Raw genomic sequence first — 18,334 nt, 5'->3', positions numbered from 1 at the left:
CCAAGCGATTATATTGGGGTCATGCTTAAGTAGACAGGCTTGTGAACGTGGTTTTCCTGTAATTATTTTGTTGCCGCTCTAGTTACAAGCCGTGTTTGTGGGGAAAGTCATATCAAGTCACTTGAACCAAACGGTGAATTCGCCGCTGTTACGGAATGCAATGGGATGCGCCGGCTGGGCGAGACCTTCATGCTAACGCAGAGCCACCATTGCTCAATCGAAGTTGAAAGGCATTCCTGTTTACTTCGCTTCGATGTCTACTACGCAACCGTGATGCGGTCCGTGTTCGCTGAGTGTCGGACTCCATAACGCCTAACCTTAGGTCACCGACCCGATCCGACCTGACCTGACGCCTGACCTGTCACCGAAGGCACCTCACAGAGCCATCGGGCTCTTATCTTTGCGCACACATAACGAGGAGCGGTTCCGCGGCCGCGCCGCACCCTCGCCCACTGCTAGCGAGGAGCGGTTCCGGTTCCGCGACCGCGCCGCACCCTCGACCACTGCTAGCGAGGAGCGGTTCCGCGAGCGCGCCGCACCCCCGCCCACCGCTAGCGAGGAGCGGTTCCGGTTCCGCGACCGCGCCGCACCCTCGACCACTGCTAGCGAGGAACGGTTCCGGTTCCGCGACCGCGCCGCACCCTCGCCCACCGCTAGCGAGGAGCGGTTCCGGTTCCGCGACCGCGCCGCACCCTCGACCACTGCTAGCGAGGAGTGGTTCCGGTTCCGCGACCGTGCCGCACCCTCGACCACTGCTAGCGAGGAGCGGTTCCGCGACCGCGCCACACCCTCGACCACTGCTAGCGAGGAGCGGTTCCGCGACCGTGCCGCACCCTCGACCACTGCTAGCGAGGAGCGGTTCCGGTTCCGCGACCGCGCCGCACCCTCGACCACTGCAGCACTCCTTTCACGCAGTCACGGGAGTCCTACGCTTTTAGATTGCGGCCGTGCGTTTTGAATAGCAAAAAGAAGGCCCCGGTCTCTGACAATGTAACTTGATGATGCGTTGATGATGTGAGCGTATCGCAAGTGCCTGGATCGGGTTGGATTTGAGAGATTGGAGTTCGTTAAGAAGCTCTCTGACAGCGAGCAGACTCCATTGCGTCTAAAATTACGGAAGTTCTTCAACGCAGGCGTGGAACATTATTCACATAAATAAGACAGAAGTAATAGCCTCATTCCTCGGAGAAAACACAGGAAAATTGAAATATGGGTGTGTTCATATTTCAGCAACATGACTTTATCGAAAAGATGGCGGAAGCGGATTCAAAATTGCCTGCCGATGATTCCACTCCATTTTTCAGATTTTTTTTGAAACAGGAGCCCACAGTTTTTGCAGGAGACCAGCATTCAGGGGATTTAACAAGGAACAGTGGCCAGCCACTGCTACAACAAACACAGTGCATGTCTAACTAAGAATAAAAATGATATAATCTATGAGATATACACCTCCATGAGAAGAACCAACGACTGGCGCTTACTCTCCGTCACGTTTGCTGTGCCGTCCGTCACACGAGCCTATCGGAGAGCGTTTGCGTGAGGCCGCGACGAGTCGGCTCTCCGGGGCCCAGTTCTCTCGGCAATCAGGGGATGACGGTACTCGTTTGTCGCAATGGGCGCCGTTTACGACGAGTGGACGTCCCTTATCGGCAATCAGAGGCTTGCGCCGCATACTCCAGCTGCAGGGGGGACTCAGGGACCGACTACAGGCGGTTCTTCAGCCTACACCGCATACTCCAGCCGCAGGGGCGGACTCAGGGGCCGACCACAGGCGGTTCTTCAGCCTACACCGCATACTCCAGCTGCAGGGGCGAATTCAGGGACGAACCACAGGCGGTTCTGAAGCCTGCGCCGTATACTCCGGCTGCAGGGGCGGACTCAGGGACCGACTACAGGCGGTTCTGCAGCCTACACCGCATACTCCAGCTGCAGGGGCGGACTCAGGTACCGACTACAGGGGATTCTGGAACCTATACCGCACACTCCAGCTGCAGGGGCGGACTCAGGGACCGGCTACGTGCGGTTCTGGAGCCTACACCGAATACTCCAGCTGCAGGGGCGGACTCAGGTACCGACGACCGGGGGGTTCTGGAACCTACACCGCACACTCCAGCTGCAGGGGCGAACTCAGGGACCGGCTACAGGGGGTTCTGGAACCTACACCGCACACTCCAGCTGCAGGGGCGGACTCAGGGACCGGCTACGTGCGGTTATGGAGCCTACACCGAATACTCAAGCTGCAGGGGCGGACTCAGGGCTGGATCACAGGCGGTTCTGGAGCCTACACCGCATACTCCAGCTGCAGGCAGGGGCGGACTCAGAGCTGGCTCACAGGCGGCTCTGGAGCATGCACCGCATACTTCAGCTGCAGGGGCGGACTCAGGGCTGAATCACAGGCGGCTCTCGAGCCTACACCGCATACTCCAGCTGCAGGGGCGGACTCAGGGACAGACTACAGGGGGTTCTGGAACCTACACCGTACACTCCAGCTGCAGGGGCGGACTCCGGGAACAGCTACGTGCGGTTCTGGAGCCTACACCGAATACGCCATCTGCAGGGGCGGACTCAGGGTTGGATCACAGGCGGCTCTGGAACCTGCACCGCATACTCCAGCTGCCAACATATTCGATACGTGGCTCAATGATTTTAACAGCATGGACCCATTTTTACATCATCGTAGAATCTTGAGAATATCATTGTTATTGAAAGTTATTGATGACTTAAATGGGTTCATGTGCGAGATTATTGATATAATTTATCACGCATTGGCTCCGTTAATAACACACTGTGTGACGTGCGTTTTACGTTTCGATGGAATCAATTTTAAAAACGACACGTGTTGTATGAAGCTTATTTTTCTTCTTAAGAAAAACGGTTCTAATTTTTGGCGAAAGACACCCATGCGACCATGTCGCAATGTCCCTCATAACATCGTCGTCTATTGCAAATCGAGGTTGCTGAGCTGCTAAAGTGCTCTACCAGTGAGAATAGCATGAGCCGTACACGTACCGAAAAAACAAGAATTTAGCCAAAGATCTTTCTAATTTCAGCCTCCCAAGATTGCAGGCTTGCCCGGTCGCATCCCATCACATCAAGTGTTGGTGCTGACCGGGCACACGCATGGGCTTATCGGCAGGGTACAATGACGGGAATATGCGAATATGTCAGAGCGAGCCGCACGTCATTGACCGCCGCTGGGGCTCGTGACCGAGCTCCTATGTGAAGACAAAGTGGTCGAAAGGTTCCATTGGAGAGAGGAACATTGTTTTTTTTGTGCAATCTGTCTGAAAAAATACTTTAATAGCCTCTTAATCTAAGGTGTTCCAGCCCAGTGCCTTTCAGTCTGGTCCCGCATGACATGTTGTAGTTAACCGTAATATTCACATTTGCCGCTCCTTAAACTGACATCGTACACCCAGCTCATCCACTGCATATTAATACAGGCTGTGCGGAGTACTGAATCCAATCTAGTCATCATCCGTCTCGCTTGGAGGTCTTCCACATCTGTCTTATATACAGCCTATATATCTATACAGCCTATATACGGCATATACAGTCATTGACCTTGCCGATAGCCATGGATTTAATCAATCCATTAAGAGCTCTATACACCATACACTGTCATCACTTAGCGGGTGAACGTCAGTCAGCTGATTGCGTGAGACAGCAGCCAGCTGACCACAGGCAGATATCAGTCAGCTGGATGCATACAGACGCTAATCAGCTAGCTAGAACCAGGCATCAATCAGCTGGTTACTGACAGAAGTCAGTCGGCCGGTCACAGGCAGAGGCCAGTCAGCTGGTTACCGATGGAAGTCAGTCAGCTGGTCACGGACAGAGGTTTGTCGGCTGGTCACAGACAGAGGTCAGTCAGCTGGTCACAGACAGAGGTCAGTAAGCTGGTCACAGACAAAGGTCAGTCAGCTGGTCACAGACAGAGGTCAGTAAGCTGGTCACAGACAAAGGTCAGTCAGCTGGTCACAGACAGAGGTCAGTAAGCTGGTCACAAACAGAAGTCAGTCAGCTGGTCACAGACAGAAGTCAGTCAGCTGGTCACAGACAGAGGTCAGTCAGCTGGTCACAGACAGAGATCAGTCAGCTGGTCACAAACAGAGGTCAGTCAGCTGGTCACAGACAGAGGTCAGTCAGCTGGTCACAGACAGAGGTCAGTCAGCTGGTCACAGACAGAGGTCAGTCAGCTGGTCACAGACAGAGGTCAGTCAGCTGGTCACAGACAGAAGTCAGTCAGCTGGTCACAGACAGGAGTCAGTCAGCTGGTCATAGGAAGGCGGCAGTCAGCTAGCTCCAGACAGACATGAGTCAGCTGCGAATGTGGTATTAACGAACGCTCTCACAGGCCGGTTTGCACGCCTTTTGATTCGTGCATTACCGAAAATTGGATCACAAACAGACCAAATGAGTCAATATGAAAGTACTAAGGCACAAATGCTGGGCGATTATGACATCGCACAATGCAAATTAGCGGGAGCTTCAGTGGACCAAAGCGAAGATGCCTTCATACGTTCTGAACACGTGGAATTCGACTAATCAATACGATCGATGCGATCGATGTGATCAGCCAGCAGCACGCCTTGTGCGGGGGAGTGGGACAAGCGGGGTGGTAGCAGAACGTGCGCTTAATCACCATGCCGAAGGTCCTCGTTCGGATCCTGGCCAAACCTGGGCGAGAAGACTGTTCACGTTTGTGAACGCATTCGGATAGGCAATGGTGTGCCTGGTTCCTAAAATTCATTCCTGGGAACTGGTTTCGGGCTCTTGATTCTGGCCCAGTTTGGCATCGCGTTGGAGATCCAGCTGGAACCGGGATTCAGCACTGGGACACTAGGTGTGGGTATTCATCACGAGCCAAGATCCACTTTGGAGGAATCAAAAAGGAATATAACCCAGCATACCGTCACATCAGAAAGTCCAGAAAACGGAAACTCAAATGAAATCGTGTTAGCAGCCAGCGCTTATCCACATGTTGGTTTTTGACAAACCTGGTAATGACACGTCTATTACAGAAGAAATCTGATGCATGTGGACATGTCGATAATATGAAGTTTTCCAAGAAAATATATACGTCATATTCCATGACTAAACAAATTCAGCAAAAGCTTCATGCAAAAAAAAAAACACAATTGAGCACGAAGCCTGCCATACACCAGGTCTTGACTTGTTCTGTAATCCCTGCTTATCCTTTAAATATATGAGCCAGGAACTAGTATCTAGTGTTTTGTGAGTAAACCAATGAGAGGCAGGAGCCCGAGTCTGGTGTGTAACAGAGGCCTATGGGAAACAGAAACTAGACTCTGTAACCAGGCGGCTTCAGGCTAGCTTTTTACCAGGGAACCAATCGGGGACAGGCATCAGGGCCTGGTGTTTGTGAGAGAATCTACGGAAGCCAGAAACTAGAGACCCGTGTTTGTGAAAGAACCAATAAAAACCAGGAAGCGAATATAGCGCTTGTGAAGGAGCCGATGGGAACCAGGGGCCAATGTCTGATGTTTGCAAACGAACCAGTGCTAACGGGAGATCTGGGTGTGGTGTTCGTAGACAAATGAATCCAGCTCCAGCTTCCCAGGATTAGGTAAGAATTTATGTCCAGCAACGAGGAACATTATATATACATCATAGCAGGAACGCTGGCATTATTCCTTCATAATACATAAAGACAATGTCTCTACATACGCCTATAGTGATCCAAAGCCTGCAATAATTACGACAAATGCTTATTGGCTTCGTATTCAGGATCCGAACTCTTCAGTAAGCGTCGGCTTAAGGAAGTTACCTGTCTGAAGCTTGGCTTACTACCATAAAAAATTAGGATATATTCATGTTTCGGCCTGAGGCCCGGGTCAAAGCAGTTCGACAAATTGATGCGCAGTGACAGCTCACATGCCTGCGGTTCAAGTGTCGTACTGAACCTCCAGGTGCGCTTAAAAGGTTTTAACTTCAAGTATTCCATGTTCCTTTCAGGGGAAGGACAAAATTCCCGAGACACCACGAGGTGACAAGAATATGATGTCTCCATGTCCAGTTACCTCGCACACAAATACGTCACGAATATCACGAAGCAGCCTAAAAAAAAACAATTGTCCAATTCTTGTCCAGACCTTCACACCGACACGGTCAGTGATTGCTGAGAAGTGAGATTGTCAGTGGCGTGACTGGCCGGGCCCGGTTTGGCCGGACCGGTCTCTCTTGGTGACGTCGGGTTGGGCTCAGTCCACAATCTCTTTCGTAATCTGCAATCGGCGTGAGCCAAATAAGCGGAAAATGGAAAAGTGGGAAGGAGACAGCACAAACTGCCAGGAGAGCTGCGGCGGTTATGTAAGAAAGGCGAGCGGATCATTTAGACTTATAATGAAATTGACGCACGCACCTATACTTTAAACTTAAGGCTCTTGTTCCTCCAAGATGTCACTTAGTTTTTCCGGATGTGTGTTTGAAGCCACATTAGTCCATCTATTTTACTTCAAAGGCCCGAATGTCTGGAAGGTGCTGCTTGAAATATCTGGACCACACTGCTTCGGAGAGGGAAGGGGGGGGGGGGGGGGCTGCTGCTGCTGTGGAGGCCGGACGCCCTGTCTCTTCAGGCTGCGGAGACCGGCAGCCCTGTCCCGTCAGAATGCGGAGACCGGGCGCCCTGTCTCCTCAGGCTGCGGAGACCGGCAGCCCCGTCTCCACAGGCTGCGGAGACCGGCAGCCCTGTCTCTTCAGGCTGCGAAGACCAGCAGCCCTGTCTCCTCAGGCTGCGGAGACCTGCAGCCCCGTCTCCTCAGGCTGCGGAGACCTGCAGCCCCGTCCCACTAGACTGCGGAGACCGGACGCCCGGCCCCGTCAGGCTGCGGAGACCGGCAGCCCTGTCTCCTCGGGCTGCGGAGACCTGCAGCCCTGTCCCGTCAGGCTACGGCGATCGGCAGCCCTGTCCCGTCAGGCTGCGGAGACCTGCAGCCCTGTCTCCTCAGGCTGTGGAGACCTGCAGCACTGTCTCCTCAGGATGCGGAGACCGTCAGTCCTGCCCCGCTAGCTAAATTGTCCATACCCCGGTCACTCCGCAAAACCGATTGTCGCGGCGCGATCGACCGACCGTATCCGTCTCCTCCCAAAGCCGTTACTCGGGCGCAGCTGTAACTAACTTCCAGCGCAGGACTTCGCCACTCGCCACTCGCCACTCGCCAAAAATGAGCTGCCCAAATCGTCCGCCAGGGACCCTCAGGAGAGCCATCACAGCGCGTGAACGCTGAGGTTGAAGAACAGATTCCAAGTAAGGCTCAGCAGCTTGTCTTTAATTATGGTATTTGAGCAGACGTGTGCAGGTTGTGAGTGTTTCCAATGAACACGCTCATTTTCGCTGCTTTTCAGCAGTGCTGACCAAATACGTATCAAATTGAGGGTGTACTACATCGATGCATTAGATCTGAACCGGACGCTGTGTTACAAAGCCTAGCATCCCTAATACTTGCAAATAAGATATTTATGCATTACAATGAGGTCTCATTAAAAAAGAGCGAAAAAACGTACACTGCATTGACGCACACAGATGCAGGAGATCAGCAGTGTCGTTATATGCCTGTTATATATGTGATATATGTTATATATGTTATGTATGTTAGATGTGTTATATGCCTGTCGTTATATATATATATATATATATATATATATATATATATATATATATATATATATGCCTGCAAATAAGATATTTATGCATTACAATGAGGTCTCATTAAAAAAGAACGAAAAAACGTACACTGCATTGACGCACACAGATGCAGGAGATAAGCAGAGTGTCGTTTGATGCGTATGATTTTATGGAGATATGTAGGTTGCAGTTCATTTCACTGGGCGTGGCTTGCATCATATCCCATTTGATTTGTCGTAACCGGCGCCTATGTTCATGAGGGATTGGTTCGGCTCCCTCTCGTTTTCTGCCTCTGGTGATATTAATTTGTCATCCATTGTGTAGAGATTCGGTGACACTGCCTGTGAACTAGACAGATCCCAACACAGTATTGTCAGCCTACATTGTCAGGAGGTAGTTTCAGGAGTCATCTTTCTAGAGGCTTGTACTGACAGCTGACTTTCTTAAGCCGACGCCCACTGAAACGTTCGGGTCTTCAAAACGTGATCAATTATGATTTGCCATAATTATTGCAGACCTTGGATCACCGCGGGCGGATGTGGAGAAGCTGGCAGGAGGGATGAGTCTCGACGAATCGACGCCCTGACGGCTAAGCTAGTGCTGAAATCCTGGTGCCATTGACCCACATGCTGGCTGCTGTCGGGTTTAAATGCTGTACACACGGGCTCATTAAGTCCCAAGGGCAGGTTCAGGTACATGCTCGCAATTATGGGGAGATGAGTCAGTTGCTATGATCTATACGTGCCTCAACACTGCACCAGGCGTGTGCTTGCACATTTTTTACCTCACCAACTCCGCGCATACTACATCCACCATTGATTTGGGCACGGCCAGAGGTAGACACAAGTGTTCACCACTGCGAGGCAACTACTTTTTGCATGATATCCGTTGATTCCATGTGACATGATTTTAAACATACCCCCACCCGAAGTTTCCATCGGCCGTTGCTTGGGAAATAGTTGTCATGTATGCCTTCAGGCTTACCATGAACGCAATGTCGAAACGCAGTAGATTCAAGCGGTTTCTTCACGCGACACTTACAGTTTAACACCGCGACAGGAAAGAAGGAAAAAACCAGCAAATGCCATGCATGAGACACAAGTCGTAATGAATACAGGATAACGGCAAACGCAACGGTGGCGGCCTGATGCAGAGTTCAGCTGGGGCACGTTGCGATCATACGGCCCAAATGCAAAACTCGACGGATGTCAGTCGCCAGCAGGAAATGCAAAAGTCTGTTTGGAGGCTCTGCGAGCAAGCACGTGTCTGATAAATTCGCCGCATTTGTCGCTATTAGGCAAATTAAGGCGGAGGGAAAAATTGTTGTTAGCATAGCCTTGATTAAGGTCCTAAAATAACACCGCAATGTTTCTGGAGGCAGGACGTAGCTGCAGCTCCGCTGCGCCGCTCAGCGGTACTCGCTGACACGTTGAGGCCAGGGAGCATTGCTGCACGCGACGGGTTCTTTTAGGCCCCCCCCCCCAAAGTCTCCCCCCAAATTTTTCCATGCAGGTTTGCGCGACAATACTTGCTATGCAAAGTGCTCGTTGCGGAAGTGCGTGGACTGATCCTACGTATTATTTGAAGAATATTACGAAATGAATTAAATGGAATTCGAATCATTTAATGCATTGATAAAAAATGAAAAGAACTCTCCGCAATGGAAATGACCCAGGCACTAGACAAATTACAGTTGCTGACTTCGTTAATGAAAAATGAAAAGGAATATTCGAAGCTGAAATAACGCGGGCGCTATGCATAACAGAATATTATAGTCATTAATAAAAAATGAAAATGAACATTTGCAACTGAAATGACGCAGGCACTAGACATGTCAAAAAGCACCACAAAACTGTGCCAGATGCCATCCTGATTTTCCCCCACAGATGTTCTGACTCTCGCAACAGCGTGACGTATTTTTCTCACTTTCGGAGATTCAGTCGTTTGATTTTCCTGAACTTGAATTATCTATGCGCCTGCTCCTTATCAGACTGTTGCTTCGTGTTATTGTTGTGTTTCTAGCTTCAGCTTCATGCAGCGCGCAGCATGAGTATAGTAAAGCAAAGTAAAGCGGTTCCATTTTTACGCCCGCACTGAAACCTGAACTCATGCGGCCAGGTAATAACCCAACGCGGCGAAATAATAGCACATTGCAATACAAATAGGGAGACAGACAAGCCTTGCAGCAATGTTTGGTCTCAGTCAAAGCCTTCAAGCCAATCTCCCATTCAGACTGGATGTATTGCTGGAATTAACGCCCAGGCTTGGCACTGCCGGTCGTTTCAGCCCTGAGGGCACCACCCGACCTTCAAACTTCGGGTCAACGCAGAATTTTGTAGCGAAAATACAGGGCGTTTCTCCGCACGGTCCGCCCTGTCCGCTGACGTCGGGACATGCCAGTTGCGGATGAGAAATAGCGAGCGTCTCAAGAGACTCGAACGTGCTCTCAAAGAAATGCTTCCTTAATGCGCGTCAGGATGGCTGGTTGAATGTCCATCGCCCCAGTTGAGGTCAGTTTGAAACCCCTGAGATCTCAAAAACTAAGATAGTTACAAACGCCTAATTCGTAACGTAAATATAGCGGTGAGTGAACTCAACAGCATCAAACACCTTGAAATGTATGTAACTAGGTCATGACCTTCGGGTCAAATTGGGTCGAACGAGGTCAAACTCCAAATTGCTGCTTCAAGTACACCCAGAACTCCTTATACAACCACCATGAAGCCAGCAGCGTGCTCCAAGCAATATTTCAGTAATGCCAGTGACCTAGTTTGACCGTAATGAGGTCAACATGACCAAATGCCTACGAGACTGCTCCTATACTGTCATTCGAATAAGCGTCAGGATTTACACTAGGCGGTATGCTCCTAAAAAAAACGAAATGCTGATATGGGTCATTTTAGCTCGATGACCCACTCTGGCCTTTAAAAGTCCATGGAACATGTCTGCTATGGTCCCTATCATCACGAACTTTAAAGTGGGCATCAGAAACCACCTCATAAAACCAAGCTCCCGAGTAAAAAAGCAGGTTAGCTTTGACCTCGTTCTTAACTCCACACCTGACACTTATCAATATGGTTGGTTGTAATTCTTAATTAAATTTTACTATTGACGAAGAAACTATCCCAGATATGCATGACCTCGTCTAACACTCCGTTGTTGCATCACATTGAATGATTCCCTAGAAATTCCCTTCACTGACAGCCAAGGCCTGACTTTGACCTTCCATAGGACAGCGACCTTGCAAGGTAAATCCATATTTTTACCTTAAAAGATCTGCTATTCAGTTTCCTACGGCTGTGCAATGTTTTAGGCGGCATCACTGCGTCTTTCGGAAATCACTCCGGAAAAGCCTTCGGGGGAGGGGTCATCCTGAGTGTGTAGTGTTTACTTACTTTAAACTGTTCCTAGCCTCTTTCATCATGCTGGCTGTAAACTGTGATAACCCGTTAAGATTTGACGAGCGATTTCTAATCAAAAGATGCGATTGTTCATCGTATTGACGTTCATCTTCCCACTCCTGAGGAAGTTTTGACCTTTTTTCCGCGCCGTGGTGCACTGTTACCATGATCTGAGTCGTGCCAGACGGGGACCAGCCAGGCGAAGAGAGGCGATAATGGAGGCGGCTGACGTCAATACGACCCGGATGGCGTATTATTTTTCATTTGCAATGTCAGACACCATGGCGTTTTTCAGATGGAGTTAAAGCCCGCTTCAGACAGCTGTCCGGGCTGTTAAGGCAAGGGCGGCAATAAAAAGGCGATCAAGGTGTACATACAGCTAGGAGTTTTGTTCAGCGATGCTGAACATCTGAATGGCAAAGTTTCTGGAGCGGCTAACAAACTTGTGGTTTCGAAAGTTAGGATATAATAAAGTATTGCAAAACTGTCTTTGAAATGCAGCCATTCTTCAAGTTGAGTGTTTATGAGGCTTTCTTGGTTGTGACGGGATGATATTCATTGATGTTACCAACAGAAGGATGTAACACCCAAAACATGTCCAGTAATCAACCTTTTCGTTTCGAGTAGACCGTCATATCCAGCAGATGAGGTAAGCACAACTGAGCGACAGACTAGGCCCCAACAATTTTGTCGTCCCAATCCCGGTGCTGTGTTCTCATGAGACAGCTGCAGATGAATTTAGTTATCTGCATGTCATAACTGGTCTAATTCCGTCAATATCAAAGCATGCGCCAACTTCATCGCTAAGATATCTATCCACGTTGCAGCCTTTCACCTTGAGGGTACATTCAGCGTTTAGCTGATTTGTGTCACAGGGGCCAGTTATATATATATATATATATATATATATATATATATATATATATATATGCATATAAGGCAATTGTGTCCCTCCTGAGCGCGATTAAGGGCAAAATTCGGCTGTGGCGCCCTTTCGAGGATTCACAGAATAGAGTGCTAACAACAAGCAGTACTTTTCCGAGGAAAATTGCAACTGTGATAATGTGAATTTTTTGTAAAAAAGATGCAAACTTCAGTTCTGGCACATATGGGTGGGTCACGAATCATGTTTTTTTTTTGCTTGGGGGAGGTAACACACCCTGATTAAAAATGAACGGATTGTAAAAGCATCGATCCCCTCTTCGACCCGTGACCCGTGGCCGAGGCCCTGCAAGGAATCTAGGGCGGACTGTCTGCCCACATACTGAGAGGCGGCAAGAAGTCTGCAGGGCGTTGGCAGTCTCCCAGGCCGTTCGGACGAGCGTTTTTCTCAGATCTTTCGCCATCTGGTCTGATCTCTACAGAAATATCTATAGAAAAGCTATATATAGATATATATATATATATATATATATATATATATATATATATATATATATATATATATATATATATAGGTATGTACATGGATGCACTATGCACGCCTCAACTGGACGAAAAGCGGCATTGCACCGGCCAAGACAACACAAACTAGCAACAGTGTACTGTGAAGAAAGAAGCCTTTATAGGCCAATTCATTTAATTAATGCTCGATTGGTGTTTGGTGTTTTTTAGAACTGTGTGTTTTGACAGTGAGACAAGCGACGTTGGCAATGGTCATCAGTGGCGGGAGGGGGGACGGAGAGGGTGCGTATCTCAATAACCAAAACCTTGGCATTGTGCCTCTGACATGGAGAGAAGTGGCAGAGTTATGTGTGCATTCTATGCAGATATGACAACATGATATGCGTCTTCCCCGCCCCTCCCGGTATCAAACGTCGACTCGTCGCTCTTGCGCCGATTTTCCGGGCGCATTTCAGCGAGCCTCCTCCGGAAATGATGTTCTTATGCAGGGACGCTGTGACGTGATAACTGCCAATAACATTCTGCACTGTCGCAGCCGCAATTAAGCTGAGTGTATCCCACTTCATAATCAAGCACGGTCGTGGCGGGTTGGAATTGTTGTAGACTCGTGTAGTCTTTCATCATCAAAGCCAGTGATAGCGTCATGACTATGAGTCGGACTCCGAGTAAATTCCGCAGAATAAACATAAATCACATATCTGCCCAGATCCTTTATGCACTTGCCTTGCACGCGCTTCTCCCGGCTCTCCGCTGCTGGGTGCGACCGCAGCGATGGTCGACGCGTATTTCCACGCTCTGTGTCAGTCCCTTTTGTGAGGGCTGACGGGTATTGTGACTGTCGACGCCGACGCCGCTCGCTGGCCGGGCTTGACATGAGCCCGGACGGCTGTAGCACTGGAGACCCCAGAGGCCGGACGCCAGCCAACGCGCCTTGGATGCGTCGTCACAACATGCTTGTTTTTTCCGAAGCCATCGGACGCAACTAAGTTGGACTCAGGGCGGTAACTTCAAGGCGGTAAGTTGTTAGAGGAGCGTGGAGGGGTCTGATATCCTACGCACCACTTTCGTCGCTTGTAGCGGCAAAAGAACCGCATTTCTGGACATGTTGCAAACTTATGTCACTTTCTGTTGAAGCCGTTAAGGTCTTAGCCAGTGAGTGTGAGGTGCAATGGCATTGCTGTACCTATTCTGGACAAACGGGACAAAAATGCGTTGTTCAATGGTTTGCAGTGTGCAATGCATCCAGCGCATCACAACGCTTAGAAAATTCAGCTGAAACGTCTACAAGCTTCAGGTTGATTTAAATGAATATGGTAATGAAAACGGCGAGTGCAGCTAAAGAACCACGTAAATCTGAACCACAGCCTGGCACATAACAAGCCCTCAGTTTTCCCTAACGAACCCCTGAGGCATTTTAAAATGCTTCCCACTTACCAAATACAGACACTCTTCGTGAGAGGCCAGCCCGCGGAAATGCAGTGATAAATTTCAAACGAGTACTGTCAAATGCACAAAACACACCTATTTGCATGTTGCACCAAATAATGAGCAGTACCCTCATCACATCGGTTGCCGAAGCCATGTTCGTCGGGCAATACACGGTTGAACACAATCAATCGGATTCGGAACTAGCCACATTGGTATCTCGGTTGAAAGCACGCAGATTCGTTAGCTGAGCGTGATCCGGTCATGTCGGTTGGCGTGACGGAGTCTGCGCTTATTTTATCGACGTTTGGCGGTCAGTAGTCAGCTGGCCAGAAGGGCAGACATGTCATAGGGCGAGCGAGCTGTCATGTCATGTCATGTCACATGTCACCTGACCGGACATGTCAGGTGAAATGTCAGCCAAAATTACCGTGGAAGTGGAATCGCTCCGCAGGGTAGGCAGTCAGGATTTTTGGAGCAATCTGTGTCCACAAATATATTGGTCCGAAAGCCACGTCAGCAGAGCAATCTGTACAGGGACTTGGGTTCACAGACAGTAATGCGACAACTAGGGGGATACCCGGATAAGCCTACGGCAACTGTGTATTCAGAGCAAACTCAATTCGTTATTAGTATTACGAGGCATTTCCAACTAGCGGCATTCATTACCAAATCATGACGTCACATCGAACGCATTGCGTAATCCTTTCTGACCTCGTGGCGACGCCCAACATGAAAGCCGCGACGCTAACGAGCACAGCATTCACACACACACACACGTCACACACACGTCATACGGTCCAAAAGAACACACAAACACACACACACACACACACACACACACACACACACACACACACACACACACACACACACACACACACACACACACACACACCACACACACACACACACACACACACACGCACTCACACACACACACACACACACACACCACACACACACACACACACACACACACACACACACACACACCGCACTCACACACACACACACCACACACACACACACACACACACACACACACACGCACACTCACACACACACACACACACACACACACACACACACACACACGCACACGCCTCGGCGCGCAGGCCCGCCACGCGGTGCGGCGCGGCGTGCGGCCGGGGGGGGGGGGAGTGGGAGGGGACGTCGCGGCGGCGGCGGTGCTGCGTCGTCGTCGACGGTCCGTCAGTCGCGGCCGACGCGCGGCGCCTGCATCTCCTGGGGCCGACCTTGGCGCCGGCGGAGCGACGTGCTACACCGTCCGCAGGTAACGGCGCATAGCAGGAGTGTGAGCGCTGCTGGCGGCTGCCTTGTCCTGCTCCGTGCGAGGGCTGGGTGGTGTCTTGCGGTCGTTTTGCATGGCGTGCAGGGAAGAGAAATGTGACGTTTAGACGTTGCGGAAACGTACCCAGGATTTTTTCCACGCGGGCGGTTTTGCGTATGGTGTGGCATTGAGTTTGACTGTGTGATAAAAGAGGTGGTTTGATACCATCTATGTGCCTGCTTCACTCAACGTGATGCTTCCACCTGTTGCCAAAATGACGTAATATCAAAAGCGAGTACCAACAGGCATCGGCAATGCTGATAAAACGAGTGACGAACTCACAGGGTCGTCTGGCGCGAGTTATCCGATGTTGTATCGATGCAAATTTTGACGCAGGAGGGAAATAATGAGTACGCGCCGCGCCAATGCTAGTTGGCGCATCTACCCGGGGTGATTATTAGGTTCCGTTGATGGAAATCAACTAGAACTGTCGAAAGAGCGGACATGTTTTCGCGATGCCGTACGCTGCGCTTTGAAAGCTGGGTATGCTTGCATGTGCGATGGTGTTCGCTAGGTTTTCGGTTGTGGAACCTTGTTTAGTTATGCTGGTGTTTCAATATAACGCACGCAGGCGAATAAGCAGATCTGTTTTCACGAGATGTGTTTTCAGAGCTCTCGTGAAAGTACAGTGAGAATATATGCGGACACCAATATGAATAACCTGATGCTTATGATAAAGTTGATAAATTAGTTAAAAAGTTTGCGGTTGGACGAGTTGAAATCAAGGATGATTTTACTTCTCTAAGCCGTCTAACTCGCATAATTTTCGGAGGAATAAATGGCCTTCCGTCCCAAAATAAGAAGTTTAATGTTGACCAAAAAACCTGGTGGTATTAAATGCTCACAAGTTGCACTTTGAGTTGGGTTTCTCTTCCTGAGTCCGGAGCTTTGATTGTGACTAGGTGCAGGAGCATGACCTTGAGGCCTTGAGCTAGGCACATATACCTATGTGCATGTATCCCTTCCTGGCGTAACTATATAAATGGTGCGGGCTTGGCCAGTCATACGTTACAACAGACGGCTGAAGTTTGTCACACCTCTCGAGCTAGCCAGTCGTGCAAAAAACAGCCACGATGCACACCTAGCAGATCATCTTGCGTTTGGCACTGGAGAATGTGTCTGCTTTCGCTTACCGGAAATAGGTAGCACTTGCATCTCATTTTCGCATTATGTAGAAAGGGGCCGCTATCTGGCCACTATCTTGGTTTGCTTTTTTATGAAACTCCTAGATGTTAGGTATGCCCTTGATATTTCGATAACTTTGAGATTGTTTTAACAATGAATAACCTACCGCTTCCGTTTAATGATCCTTGTTTCGTGTGGGGACCTTTACACCAATATCAACATCGTTCGTAACAATGAATCGATCATGCAATGTAATATTATCGTCATTTCGTGACGCATAAATTCCCCCATAACGGAGATGCTCTGAATATATTTTAGTCAATCCGTCGCAACCAGCATTCATTTCTTACGTACGCGATGTCCCACTCATTTGAGCTGCATACCATGCAGCTGCTTAGAAATCAATGGTTCTCGCAACACCACTTCTACTTCAGAGTTTACAAACACTTTTGCTTCACTGCGGCTCTAAAGTCAGGTGCAAGGTATACTTCACGATTTATGTCATTGGACTCGAACTCCGACTTTAGAGCGAAGCTTGATTTCTTTCGGGCACTATTCTATTGTAATTCCTTCTCATTAAAGCTGTTTACTTAGTTGTTTACTTAGCTCAAATCAGCTCCAGAGATACCTGTTGACAGGAAAGTTACGCACTTACACAGCCTTTGATCCAGATGAGCGCAAAGAATAGTTGAAAAGAATAAATGATATTTCATTATTTCAAAAAATAATACTGAATCCGTCGATGGTGGTGCATAAATACGTGACTGCTGGAAAGTGGCCCGTCGCGGCGTAACCAGACCAGGATTTCAGACATTTCGGCATTCATTTTGGCGCTGCCCGCTAGAAACATAAGACACTGACTAAATCTACAAATCGTCCACTCAAGTGCTGATGCAAGGCACCGAAGATGTACTCAGTCCAGTTTATGCTCATAAATCTCGGGTTTGACTCATGGTCTAGCTAACTCGGATAGCATAACATTACTAGAGGGGAATCTTGATGAACCGGTCGAAAAAATGTACGGGCAAACAAAGGGAAAGGTGATATTTATTTTTGGAATAAAAGTGGCCTAAATTCTGGATGAGTGTGGAGAGCTGGGCCGTTTTTTGGCTACACGCTTCCTGATGCGTAGTGCGTTCAGGCAGAATACAGATCTAGAGCTCTAGCCACACCCTGCCTGACTCGTGGTGTGTCCAGGCAGAATACGGATCTAGAGCTCTGGCCACACCCTGCCTGACCCGTGGTGTGTCCAGGCAGAATACGGATCTAGAGCTCTGGCCACACCCTGCCTGACTCGTGGTGTGTCCAGGCAGAATACAGATCTAGAGCTCTAGCCACACCCTGCCTGACTCGTGGTGTGTCCAGGCAGAATACAGATCTGGAGCTCTGGGCACACCCTGCCTGACTCGTGGTGTGTCCAGGCAGAATACGGATCTAGAGCTCTGGCCCCACCCTGCCTGACTCGTGGTGTGTCCAGGCAGAATACGGATCTAGAGCTCTGGCCACACCCTGCCTGACTCGTGGTGTGTTCAGGCAGAATACAGATCTAGAGCTCTGGCCACACTCTGCCTGACTCGTGATGTGTCCAGGCAGAATACAGATCTAGAGCTCTGGGCACACCCTGCCTGACTCGTGGTGTGTCCAGGCAGAATACGGATCTAGAGCGCTGGCCCCACCCTACCTGACTCGTGGTGTGTTCAGGCAGAATACAGATCTAGAGCTCTGGCCACACCCTGCCTGACTCGTGGTGTGTTCAAGCAGCGTATGGACACCGGCACCAGTGTTACGCGACACTTATGGTCGGTCTGTGGTCATCTGTACTTTTTAAGAAAAGCGCAGTGCTTTATCTGTCCAGGCTACATGCCTGTTCACAGATGAATGACCCGGCCTGTATGTAAAGTGATCATTTTTCTCTTGTCTGGATGATGAGCCCCAATACATGCAGTCGAAAGTCGGGATAACGGTGCGCGAGACTCT

At 49.4% G+C, this 18,334-nt stretch overlaps 1 protein-coding gene across 1 annotated transcript in view; it reads left to right on the top strand.

Moving 5' to 3' along the window:
- The first annotated feature begins 273 nt into the window (after window positions 1–273).
- LOC119093386 (opsin, blue-sensitive) overlaps window positions 274–18,334 on the top strand; it is a 71,185-nt gene continuing 53,124 nt past the window's right edge. The window contains exons 1-2 of the mRNA XM_037216344.1: window positions 274–278; window positions 658–864. Coding sequence (XP_037072239.1) covers window positions 274–278; window positions 658–864 — 212 coding nt within the window. The remainder of the gene's footprint in view (window positions 279–657; window positions 865–18,334) is intronic.

Source organism: Pollicipes pollicipes, unplaced genomic scaffold (assembly GCF_011947565.3).
Source record: "Pollicipes pollicipes isolate AB1234 unplaced genomic scaffold, Ppol_2.1 Scaffold_1600;HRSCAF=1878_pilon_pilon_pilon, whole genome shotgun sequence".
Lineage (NCBI taxonomy): Eukaryota > Metazoa > Arthropoda > Thecostraca > Pollicipedomorpha > Pollicipedidae > Pollicipes > Pollicipes pollicipes.
The sequence above is the reverse complement of the archived record's forward strand: the minus strand, read 5'-3'. Positions and strand labels throughout refer to the sequence as shown.